Here is a 12,527-nt window from a genome sequence, read left to right as displayed (position 1 = left end):
TTGGAAGCTACCACCTACATCTTTTGTGCTGCTGTCTCCAGCTCTAACAAATTAATAAGCATTTAAAACTAATGTCCACATTCTACACTGTATTTCTGCTTGGCTTAGCAGCTGCCAACAAATGTTAGAGAAATATCTCACTATAATATACAAGGGGGTTATTCTTACAACACATGGGATATTTAATTACCATCTGAGATTTTTCAGTAGAAGCCTTATGATAGTTTCTCAAGGACCTCTTCTGTTTATAAACTTCCTGCCTTTAAAAAATAGATAAAAACAAACAAATGTTTTTCGCAGTTCTATCAAGGCACAGATAAGCTGCACAGTGTTGTCTCATACTAATATAGTCATGAATTAATATTCTCATTAATTTATTTATCCAATGCATAAAACTTGATGAATAAACGACCAACATGTCCCAAATGTAAATGTCTAAGGTAGTGATTTTAATGTAAAAATGAAATTGAATGTTTAGTCTGTCTTGATATTTGTGCATAATGCCTTTTAAAATTTTGACCCAGGGGTTTAGGGTTCTGCTCTTTGCCCCATCTTCACGTGCCAATTGCCTGGATTAGAAGCAGAAAAAACAAGGTCACCATAATGTAAATTAATGCTATTAAAACAGTGGTCTCAGGAAAGGGCAAAATAATAACCATAATAACACCATTTAATTTTATGGTAAGCATTATGCTAAGTACTCTACATGCATTATTTTATGTAAAAATCACAACAGTCCTCTGACAACAGTACTGTTATTCTCCCCATTCTACAGATGAGGAAATTGAAGCTGAGAGAGATTAAGTAGTTTGAACAAGGTAACAAAGCTAGTTAAGTGACACAATGGGATTTGAATTCAGTTTTATTGACTTCAGAGACCATCTTCATAACCACTACATTCTGTATTGTCATTAAACGTACCCACACCACCTCCTCTATCTGGAATCGATGTATCTGCACTCTGAGAATGCAGCTGAGAAGAGTAAGGAAAAAATAAAAGGATGCAACATGTCAAAAGTTTAAGGGCTGGGACTTCCCTGGTGGCGCAGTGGTTAAGAATCCACCTGCCAATGCAGGGGACACAGGTTCGATCCCTGGTCCGGGAAGATCTCACATGCTGAGGAGCAACTAAGCCCATGCGCCGCAACTACTGAAGCCCGCACACCACAACTACTGAAGCCCACGTGCCTAGAGCCCGTGCTCTGCAACAAGAGAAGCCACTGCAACGAGAAGCCCACTCGTCACAACTAGAGAAAGCCCGCACACAGCAACGCAGCCGAAAATAAATAAATAAAAATAAATAAATCTATATTTAAAAAAAAGTTTAAGGGCTAAAACCTAAGTACTTACACAGGAAATGTACTTACGCTCTCCTTCAGGACTATACATGTACTCTTACTTTACTTACAGTGCTAACTTTCTTGGTAATCTGAACGCCAAGTTTACAAAACAGAAGCAACAAGGAAGGTGATAAGGAGCATCTATGGAAGGTAATTGATAGAGTCATGAGAGCTGACAGCTTAAAAGTTCATAAAAGGAATAAAAAAATAACAGGTTAAAGTATTTGGACTCAAGTTCTAAGGATCTTTGTATGCAGCAAAGAAGCTCTGACTCTCACAAAACTGTAGCATTATATTATGCCTGGTGTGTAATGAAGTTCTTACGTCATCAAGAAAATGTGTAATTATGTGCAGCGTGTTTCATAGAGTGGTAGAAAAAGAGTGCTATCTTAAATTGATTTTTTTTAGGAAAGAATATTTGGTTTCTAAAGCAGTAAGGCCTTGATTACCTCAATACCTCAGTGGTAGAAATAACACCTTAGTTTGTGTTGGTGTTGCTGTTACTTTAAGTTGTTTCATACAAAAGATGCCTCATTTTAGAGCTAAAGAAACCACGGTGCAAGCACCTGCCTCACTGTCCAAATGACTCCCTAAAATTCTGAATAATACAATTTCACTATACTTTATTATTTTGGCAGGTGAGTGATATAAATGAAAAATAAGAACCCAAATAATTCAGGCATTAATCTGGGATTGACAACTCTTAGTTTAGAATGAACTCTGAAGGCTTAATTGTTGAGTAGGGCACATCATAATTTTCCTTCTGGCCCACCAGAAATGGAAATTGAACTATGTCAGAAGGGTCAAATATTCACTGTAGAGGAGAAAAAATAGGAAATGACCACCAGCTAGGAAATTTTCCTGTTCGGTAATTTATGTGCTTCCTAAATTCTCCGGCTCAGATATGTGAATGATTAACTAAGGATCCATGTCCATCACATTATTTTCCTACTGAGCTACGTTGCTGTAAGCATAGGCTACTAGCGACAGAAACCCTGTCAAGTTCCAAACGGAAAAGAACTCTGCTTCAGGTGTGTCTGGAGTGAAAGAGCTCAGGATGAAACAATGCAGAGAGGGTTTCTCATTTAAGGATTTAAAAAAAAGAAGAAAGAGAAAGTAAACAACAACAACAAAACGTTGCCTGTCACAGCTGCTTAAATTACCTAGATATTTTCCCTTTCTCCCAGCCTTTTTGTTGGTTTGTTTGTATGTTTTTAAATAACTTATTTAGTGTTTTTAACACATTTTCAATAATCACACGATAATCATTTATTCACATGAAGAGGATATCAGTTGGAAATCAAGGTTAATAGGTGGAACTGGAACCATACGGTTTCAAAAGAATAGAGTATGCTAAGCCTTCTATTAGGTGCTAGAAAAGAGGGCAGAATGCTCATGTTATGTAGCAGGTGACATTTAGTCAAATAGGATCACAATCAGGCATTGTGCACAATGAGACCATGAGATTTAGGAAATAAAAATATTTGAGGGACTTCCCTGGTGGCGCAGTGGTTAAGAATCCGCCTGCCAATGCAGGGGACATGGGTTCGAGCCCTGGTCCAGGAAGATCCCACATGCCTCGGAGCAACTAAGCCCATGTGCCACAACTACTGAAGCCCGTGTGCCTAGAGCCCGTGCTCTGCAACAAGAGAAGCCACGGCAATGAGAAACCTGCGCACCGCAACAAAGAGTAGGCCCAGCTCACCACAAATAGAGAAAGCCCGCGTGCGGCAACAAAGACCCAACGCAGCCAAAAAATAAATAAATAAGTAAATAAATAAATTTATAAAAAAAAAAAAAATTTTTGATTTGCATTTTTTCCAGACTGAATATCTTAGATGAAAATGCTCTTTTAAAAAAATAGATTCTTAAAGGAGGATGTTTCTGGTAGAGACGTGGGAGCCTCAGCAAAGGAAAACTCTTTCGGGGTGACTTGCTAAGGACACAAAGTGTGTTTTCTCTCTACTTTGACCAGGGAGACAGTGATAGATCCTGATCAAGGACACAGGGTCCCAGTTTATGAGGTATCAGATTCACTGCACAGCTTGAAGATAACGGTTCAAAGATAATGCTATGTTATGGGCTATTGTGGTCTCATGTCATCGCTTTGGTTATTGCTGGAATCCTAAAAGAGGTGCTAAAATACAAAAATGTAATCTAAACACTTAAAGTTTCAAAAATGCTCACTTTTGGAAGAAGAAAAAATATTCACACTTACAAATATAATTTTCCCATCATTGGGAGAATTATGACTACATTTTTTTTGAGGTCAGTTCACTCATTAAAAATAAAAGACAGGGGCTCCCCTGGTGGCGCAGTGGTTGAGAATCTGCCTGCCAATGCAGGGGACATGGGTTCGAGCCCTGGTCTGAGAAGATCCCACATGCCGCGGAGCAACTGGGCCCGTGAGCCACAACTACTGAGCCTGCGCTTCTGGAGCCTGTGCTCCGCAACGAGAGAGGCCGCGATAGTGAGAGGCCTGCACACCACGATGAAGAGTGGCCCCCGCTCGCCGCAACTGGAGAAAGCCCTCGCACAGAAATGAAGCCCCAACACAGCCAAGAATAAATTAATTAATTAATTAAAAAAAAAAAAGAAATAAAAGACAGATCTTCTGATCCTCCAGGTTATCAACTATCAATTAAAGCAAAACTGAATACAGAAAAATCTGAATTAACTCCACCACGAAATCTTTACCAAAACTTCTAAGAAGTATCTACTTGAGATGTGCTTCAACTCCTTTTCATGCTGACTTCTGGTGTAACCAAAGTCCAAGGAGTTCAAGAGAAAGGAAAGAAAAGATAAGCAAAGGGACTAGTTAATGCGTAAACTGAATAATCCAAAGCCCCAAACAATCCACAGTTACAGTATTAGGTTGTGTAATTTGTAGTAACAGTGTCTTGGCTGCAAGAATGATATTTAATTGGAACACTATGTGAAATTTTACTTTTTAACGTTAGAGAGAAAGATTTCAAATATGATTTTTTTTGTAAAGTAACAATAGCAAGCTTAGAATATCACTTTGCTTCAACTCTAACATCTCCTTAAACTATAATTTATTACTTAACCAGGTGTACAATAAAATGTTTATGTTTAATGCTGATTTTATTTAAATAATTAGAAGAAATTGATTGCTGTCCAAAATTAAAATAAATCAGGCAATTTGCTTACAATCTCATATTTTGAAAATAAGTAAAAATTCTGTGCAAACATACAAAGGGATAATTTACCATTTTCATTAGAGAAAAAATTATGTGGGGGAAAGAATAGTAATGTCAGAATCACAGAAGTCTCTTGGGTAATGTTTTAAAAATTAAATGTTTTCATTCAAAGATTTTTAAAGAAAAAATAAGCCATCCAATTTGGAAGAAATCAGGTTCTAAGTTAGTACATTTTTCATTAATTTATCAAAATTCATTCTGCAAAATTACCAGCATGGACCACACCAATGATAAGTTAAATGCCTACTGATGTATTATATCAATAACAATAATTTTAATATTCTAACCATTTCATAAGATTGAGCTAAATGTTCTGTCCAGTTAAGAGAAATTACTTTATAACTGACCCAACCTGTATGATTGATTGTTTTAACCCCAAATTTCTTCTGGGGCTGCAGGAAAAAAAAAATCTGTCTGTATTGACTATTGAAGACAACACAGTTTACAAAGCACTACTTTCCCCATTTTGGTTTCTAATGAGTTACCCAGTGATTCTCCAGGTTACTTTTACTTGAAAATCTGCAGTGAGACTGCTTGAAGGAAGAAGCAAAAGCACAATACGTATTTGTCTCCGACGCTGAGTAGGTGATTAGTTGTAGAGATTGTAGAATGAAAATCTGTATTTTTTCCTCTACTTTTTGAAATGAAGTATGACTATCCATCAATACGGTTTGTTCCTCTTGATCTTACTTTTAATTCCAGCTTTCACTGAGTCAGCTCCATTTGGTGTGGTGGATCCGGAGCTCTTTGTTGCCATAATGGGTAAGCTGACGGGAGAGAATGGGACTTCTCAACTCCCCCAGTAATGGGCCATGCCCCATAGGAGGGGAGATGAAAGCTACACTTCATTCTCTGGTGACTAGAGCCTTTATCACTGGATGATGAAACACAGCATCCTTGTTCTGTGGCCATATACGTCTGGGGCTCCTTTCTCCATGATGTTGGTTGCAATGACCCTGTACAAGAGAAAAAAGACATTTCAGTATTCACATCACTCACAATGTCCAGCAAGACAGACCTTAATAGTAGTGGCTGGAGAGTAGGCCTGAAATATGAGACACAAATGAACCCATTTTCAAACCATTCTGGACCCAATTTTTAAAAAATTAAAATAGTTTTGGTTAGTAAGATGATTCAAAGGACTGTGCTACCTGACATTGCTACTTAGCTTTCTCTGTGTACCTCCTCTGTCCCCATTTGGCCCATAAATGACTTGAGAACAGAGCTCAGGTTTTAAATGCACTTGCATTCCTATCCCCTAGCATGATACTCTGCACTTAACTTGCACCAGTTGATGTTGGCTGAGGTCAATGAATATGGTTCTATGGAGGCACCACTAGTGTAGCCTGTGGCTTAATGGGTTTTCCAGGGTAGAGAAAGAATTGGCTCAGAGCCAATCTTGATCTTTTATCTCATTTCCCACTCTACCTCCCCACCTCCAATCTCCACATGCACTTTCATAACAGGCATTTATGAGATGGCTGGACATGACTGGGGATATGATCACTCATATTGGGAGACAGGTATTATGAGTGGCTCATAGAGAATGGGTCAAACTGTTTGCAATAGAATAAGTAAAAAGAGAGAGATTCTAATTTATTCCTGAGTATTCAGCTAACGAGTCCTTAGTTCTTGTCTGAGTTTAACCATACTCTTTTAATTGTGCTACTGAATATCTTACAAAATTACATTATATATACCTCTAAAGGAGATTATCTTCATAACAAAGAATTATTTGCTTTTAGCTCCTCAAGAAAAAGTACTATGTAAAACAAGATATTCCATTACATTCAAAAATGCTACTAATAACAACAAAAACCCAAGCAACTTTTGAAAATGCTAAATGTTTTCATTATCCCGATTAACAACACTTGTAATGATATATATACATATATATAATATTTATTGTAGTTTTAATATTCAATTCTGAAGTATACCTTAATATCCAGAGCCTTCCTCAAATTAGGAAAGAAAGTTATACTGAATTTGGGTTATGTGGCAACACACGTATGAGAGGGGGATTTGGAGTGAGTGTTTTCAAAACAAGAAGCCTATGTTCTCTCTACGAGGAAGTCTGAGGAGAAGAGAATGGTAATAAGCATATTTATGAAGGGTAAATATCAGAAAATATAAGTGGGGCTGAAGCGCCTCTCATTAGCAGAGGAAGTGGTTTTGTTGGCTCAAAGTTTCTCTGAACCTTTCTGAAGGTTTATGATACAAAAAGCATATTCAACGTTGTCCTCTGAGTTAGGAAATACAACTATGATATCTGAGACCCAAGCCCAAGAAATTTATCTTAATACAACTCTTGACAAAAGTATTATGTAGAATCATACGTAACTCCATTTCTACTGGAAGCAGATTGAGCTCCAGAACAGCCTGAAAATGTGGGTTGATTTTACAGCCCCTCTCGCAGGGGTCTGGCTGGATTTCACAGACGGCCAGGCATCTGGTTGAGGGCTAGCTCCTGATAAGACTTAAATACTCCCAAATCCCTAGGAGAACCCCCAGATCAACTTAAATTCACAAGAATCCTTCCTTCTAAAACATGGAACACATTTTCTTGGAGCCACTTGCAATTTCACTGGAACCATACCTACAGCTGCCAATATCGATCCCGAACCCCAAGAATGACCTCAAAACCCAATCTAAATCAAAATAAGGAGTGACTCGTTGTGTGCTTGCTTAAGGGGACCTAGCAGACTGCTATGTGACCAGAGTTTTGGGTGAACATGGTAACCTCAGGTAAACAGGAATCTAGTCTAAACATATTTCTCTAAAGTTCTATGGCATTCCAATACAGCCAGCTGCTTACACAGCTTATACAATTTCACTATTCACTGTTTCTGTGTGTAGATGAGACTTTTCACATTCAGGGAAACATTCAAGATCCAGGTAAAGATAATCATTCACCAGGCTCCAGGGAAGAAAACTGGCCAACGTCTGCCACCAGGCCGTCCTTGAGGGCTACAGGTTGACTCCCATTGCTGAAGTTTTGATGTTCCTTTATAACCACAAACTGCAGCAAACAAAAGGGAGAGAGAGGACATTGTTAAAATCCATAAATTATCTCAACATACGTTAAATAAAATCTATGGCTTCATGTCCACCTTATAGAAGGTAAAAGCCAAAAGAAAGGCCCTGTCAAATTTGTGTCTCTGGCTAATGAAAGATTCAGTTTTCAGTTAGAAAGCTTCTGTTACTCTCTATTAAAGCAACTAGCACTACCTATACATGAATCCACAAGTGTTCTAAGCATTGCCCACAGGCCAGACAAATAATCTCTCGCACATGTATGTGCTCCAACTTTTCAAATATGTGTGTGTGCTTAATTAGGAAAATTCACTTAAACATGCTATCAAGTTCTGAATAATTTGGGCTCATTAGTGGGTAATAAGAACTAATAACGCAGCTACTATTTTGCCGGGATCCATGAAATGTCTTTTCATGCTTGAACAGCTTGGGAACCAGAATTCTAAAAGGCAGGCTCAGAAAACAACATTATTTCTCTTTGGTCAACAAAATGATTAATTTTGTCATTGTTTGTACTGTCCACATTTGATTGGGCACTTGCAATGCAGGCTAACCAGAGTTCACTGGCTCACATTCACACCAGATAGATTAGAGATTAAAGCAGATCAAAGATAAAAGGAGAGAAAAGAAGTGACCCCATGCCCCAGGATGAAGGATGCAGTTTGGTGACGTCCTTCCTTGCCAATCAGTAACCCAGCAGAGAGACTGCCCCAAGGTTCTGAACCAATGCTCTACTGGTTCAGAAACGTACCCTCCACATAATGAGCCCATAGCTCAGAAATACAATGAGGAAGAGAGAATAGAAAAAAATCTCCTTGGTCATATTTCTCCTTGAGAAAAGTATAGGAATCAAGATGAGTAGAGTCGATTAGGGAGAGAAATGTTGGTGAGAGAACGGTGGATCCTCTGAACACGTTTTCATTTTCTTATTTTCCACAACACTAATCACCCTTCGCCACCTCCTCCTCATCGATGGTCTCCCACAGTAACTCATTGCAAAACGAATACATGACCCACTGTTTAAGGGCACATGCCCATTTTTCTGGCTTAAGTTAAAATCCAGCCCACTGCACTGCCAGTTTTCCAACCACATGCCTCTCTGCCAGAAGAACATAGGTTCCGGGACTCTGGCCTGGGTTGGGGAAGGCAGCTGATGGAACCAAATTTGTTTCTGCTGCTTCTCCTCCTGGTTTGGGTGTTCAGCTCTCACCCACTCCCACTGATATCTGCGGCAGCCGTTGGTGTCAACGACAGTTCTGACGGCTGGGAGACTGAGCCTCTCACCACAGCCCTGAGACAGCATGCTGCTCATGACAGCAGCAAGAGTTTTTGATTTTTTAAGAAATAAGATACAGATTGTATTTCTCCTTCTCTCCCATGATTTAAATAAGATGAACTAAACTTGCTACCCAAAACCTGAAGGAAGTACCGTACAGGCTGACAATGAGATCTGGAAAATTAAAGAGTCCACAGGTCATGAAGCTTCAAAGAACTGAGGACATTCTATAGCTAAGTCCACCCAGAACCACACACTTAGGGAATCTCCAGAGACAGGAGGGATCTTAGAGCTCATGTAATCCAAACGCCTTGGAGTCCTGATGAAGAAACCAGGGTTCAGTGACTTGCTGAAAATTAGCCAACTGGTTAGAAGAGTAAAGCCAGAATTCACATTTCTTATTGTATTTCTGTACTCAAGTTCCACCAAAAAATAAGTATACATTGAATGCCTACAACAGGCAGAGACAGATGGTCACTTGTTAGTCAAAAGCATAGCCACAGGAAAGCTGTTCTCTGAAATGCACATGAAGTAGAGGCTGGGGAGTGGGAGAAGTGATGTGGGAAGGACCCCAAATGATGCCTTTGCCCCTTGACAACCTCTCCCTAATAACCTTTTCCCTATGTGCCCACAGGTTTCAATTCCCCACGGACCTGCCATATAGTCCAGCCTCTTCCACGACATATACCACAAATGATACCAACAACACACACTGAACCAGTCAAGCTATCTCTGACGGGATTCTGAAAAATGGAAATTCCAGCAATTTCAAGAGAGCCTGTCCCAAGTCTGCCCTCTAGTGTTCTAAGATCAATTACTGAAGTGGATGATCTATGAAGCATTTTGAACTTCGCAATTACTATGCTTTTTGGAAAATATACAGGGTTGCCAGATAAAATACAGGATACCCAGTAAAATTTGAATTTAAAATTGAACTTTCAGTATTAGTATGAATTTAACTAGGTGTCCTGTATTTTTATTTGCTAAATCTGGCAACTGTTTTGCTGCTGAAGTGTAAGGACTTAAAATGTGTGTGAGAAAAGAAATTTTAACAAAATTAGGAGCATAATCTTGGGTTTTTAAGACATCCATCTGAAAGGGATCGCCTAAAAATGGGGAAAGACTTTTCACAAACACATAAAAAGCTAACTTATAGCAAGAAAGTACATGCTAGAAAAAAGATCCCATAAATGTCTCGTGCATTCCATTATGGCACTAGTTTAGCTTATCTGATTACTTTAATTTAGGACACAGTTCCCCCACCCTCACTGCCCACCCAGGACCTCCCACTTGTTGTGGTGTTAGGTAACATTAACACCAGCTGGAAGCTATAATAGATTCCAGTCTCTCCGAACTCAGTGAAGAATGAGAAAAAAAATGAACTGGGATTAACGTAAAGCTTTATTGCTTTACATTTCTTGCTTCATGTACTTAATTTCTTGCTTCATGTACTGTGGTCACATTACCCAAGGTTGGGGGCAAGAGGACATCCCAGCCTCGTCATCTGCAGGCCTGACACTGCTCACATCTCTGCTCGACTCGTCATAAGGATTCTTTGGATTTTCCGATAGCAGCTTCTGAGTCCTGCCATAGAGCCAAAATATCAGACAATCTCAAAACAAAATAAAACAGTAGCCTACGCAGTGATGGTCAAGGACAACTACTTTTGCTACTGAAATGTAGGTACTTAGAATGCATGGGAGAGAAGAAGTATTAAGGAAACTAGGAGCCTAACTTTGGGTTTTAAGGCATCCTTCCCTGCATTATTTTCCAGATGATGCTTCACTCTTTCCAAGGTACCGTGACAAGGGGTAGGAGGGCATGGGGTGGGCGGGAAGCCATGCATTCATTCATTCATTTATTCATGGACGTATCGATTGAGTACTAACTATATCCTAGGCCCTGTCCTAGTACTGGAGACATAACAATGGAAAAACAACACAACAAAATCTCTACCTAAATCGACTTAGAATTTGTGGGGAGGGGGTGCCTATGGAAATAGTACCACAGCAATTGTGCGACACACACTATATTAGCTTCATTTTACAAGTGAAGCCAGGGGGACTGGGAGATAGTAGTGATGAAACCAAGGCACACAGCTACCAAGGGCAGCCCAGGAGCCGGGTCACAATGCTGTGCCAACTACATATTGGCACCTGCCATCTACCTCTACAAGGATTATATCACGAGCTGCAGCAGCTGCTGACCTTCAACACCCACTGAAAGGAGTTGAGTGCGGAGATCAGGAATGAGGCACTCTGTGCTCTGCGAAAAACTGGCAGAACAGGTCCTTAGATAACTAGATATTCTCAGGAAAAGATTTTATGAGCCCAATTCTTGCATCTCCTTGTATCTAGCAAAGCACTAAAATCCTTCATGGTGACGTCTCCTCCTCATGAGTAGCAGTAACCTTCACGAGACTAGCAGCAACCTTCTGCAAAAAATATGTGCTTGATTGCCTGTACTCCCCCTTCACCAAAGTCACATATATACTGACCTTGCCCCCTACCTCTTTGGAGCAGTTTCTCAGAGCCATCTGAAATGCTGTCTCCCGGGCTATAGTCCTCATTTTGCCCTCAATAAAACTTAACTCATAACTCTCACGTTGTGCTTTTTTTTTTTTCAGTCGACAGATGCAAAGCCTAGGCTCCTTCCAGGTCTATGCAAGGCATGGTGTCATGCCCTGGGGGAGGGGGTGAAAGGGAGGGAGACCTAACATGAAAGTGGGATCCCTGTCCTCAAAGCATAGCCTTGAGAGGGAGAGAGACAGGTACGTCACATACTGAGCAGCCATTTAAGGGAAGCCAATGGAGGAAAGGTGGTGGGGAAGACCACCAGCCAGCCTCAAGATTCCAAAATAGTGCTGCTATCTTGGGGCAGATGGCATCTTAATTCCCTCTAGAAGTGTAACCCTCAGTCAAACAGGCCTGTCTGACCATCGGAGGAAGGGCAATAAGGAAGGTAAGGGCTGCTGTGGAAGCCCCATTCCAGGAGCTGTGAATTCCATGAAACAGATGGAACCCCATCAGGAAATAGTGTGGGTTATTATTTTTAATCAAAAGCATCAAGGAAAAAAATTAAAGTGGTTAATGTAAACAGTTCCAAATTTGCAAGTTATAGTTTGTGACATAATACTTCCTGTTGATTTTTTTACAAAGCGGTCCTTCCAAGAAATCGTTTTATTTTTTTATTTTTATTTTTTAAAGTCTTTTTTACTGAATTTGTTACAATATTGCTTCTGTTTTATGTTTTGGTTTTTTGGCCGCAAGGCATGTGGGATCTTAGCTCCCTGACCAGGGATCAAACCCGCATCCCCTGCATTGGAAGGCAAAGTCTTAACCATTGGACCGCCAGGGAAGTCCCCAACAAGTTTTATGAAGTAATAATATTACAATAATTTTAAAATTATTTAGTTCCACAAACAATCTTTTCAGAGATACACAAGACAAATAGTTGCGGACAGCCAATCTAGACAAAACAGGTCAGACTGACACAAAGGGAGGAATAACTGATTTTAACTCTTTAAAGAAAATTGCTAAACACACCTAACTTACAAACCCAATGCTAGATCTGTATTTATTGGTGTACATTAGTGATGTGGCAATATTTAAACTGGCAGTTTTAGTTTGAACTTAGCAGCATATTACTTACTATGTC

General features: G+C 39.7%; 1 protein-coding gene across 3 annotated transcripts in view; it reads right to left on the bottom strand.

Moving 5' to 3' along the window:
* The window catches only part of EGF (epidermal growth factor), a 95,670-nt gene that overhangs the window by 4,200 nt on the left and 78,943 nt on the right, over positions 1–12,527 (bottom strand). For 2 of the 3 annotated variants that reach the window (XM_082389166.1, XM_082389167.1), the window contains exons 22-24: positions 10,337–10,454; positions 7,475–7,580; positions 191–5,517 (exon numbers count right to left, since the gene is read on the bottom strand). In XM_082389166.1, coding sequence (XP_082245292.1) covers positions 5,267–5,517; positions 7,475–7,580; positions 10,337–10,454 — 475 coding nt within the window. In that variant the 3' untranslated portion in view covers positions 191–5,266. Of the gene's footprint in view, positions 1–190; positions 5,518–7,474; positions 7,581–10,336; positions 10,455–12,527 lie in introns of those variants that run through there. The other variant, XM_082389168.1, reaches the window with a different exon arrangement.

This window comes from Balaenoptera borealis (assembly GCF_965194805.1).
Source record: "Balaenoptera borealis genome assembly, chromosome: 4".
Lineage (NCBI taxonomy): Eukaryota > Metazoa > Chordata > Mammalia > Artiodactyla > Balaenopteridae > Balaenoptera > Balaenoptera borealis.
The sequence above is the reverse complement of the archived record's forward strand: the minus strand, read 5'-3'. Positions and strand labels throughout refer to the sequence as shown.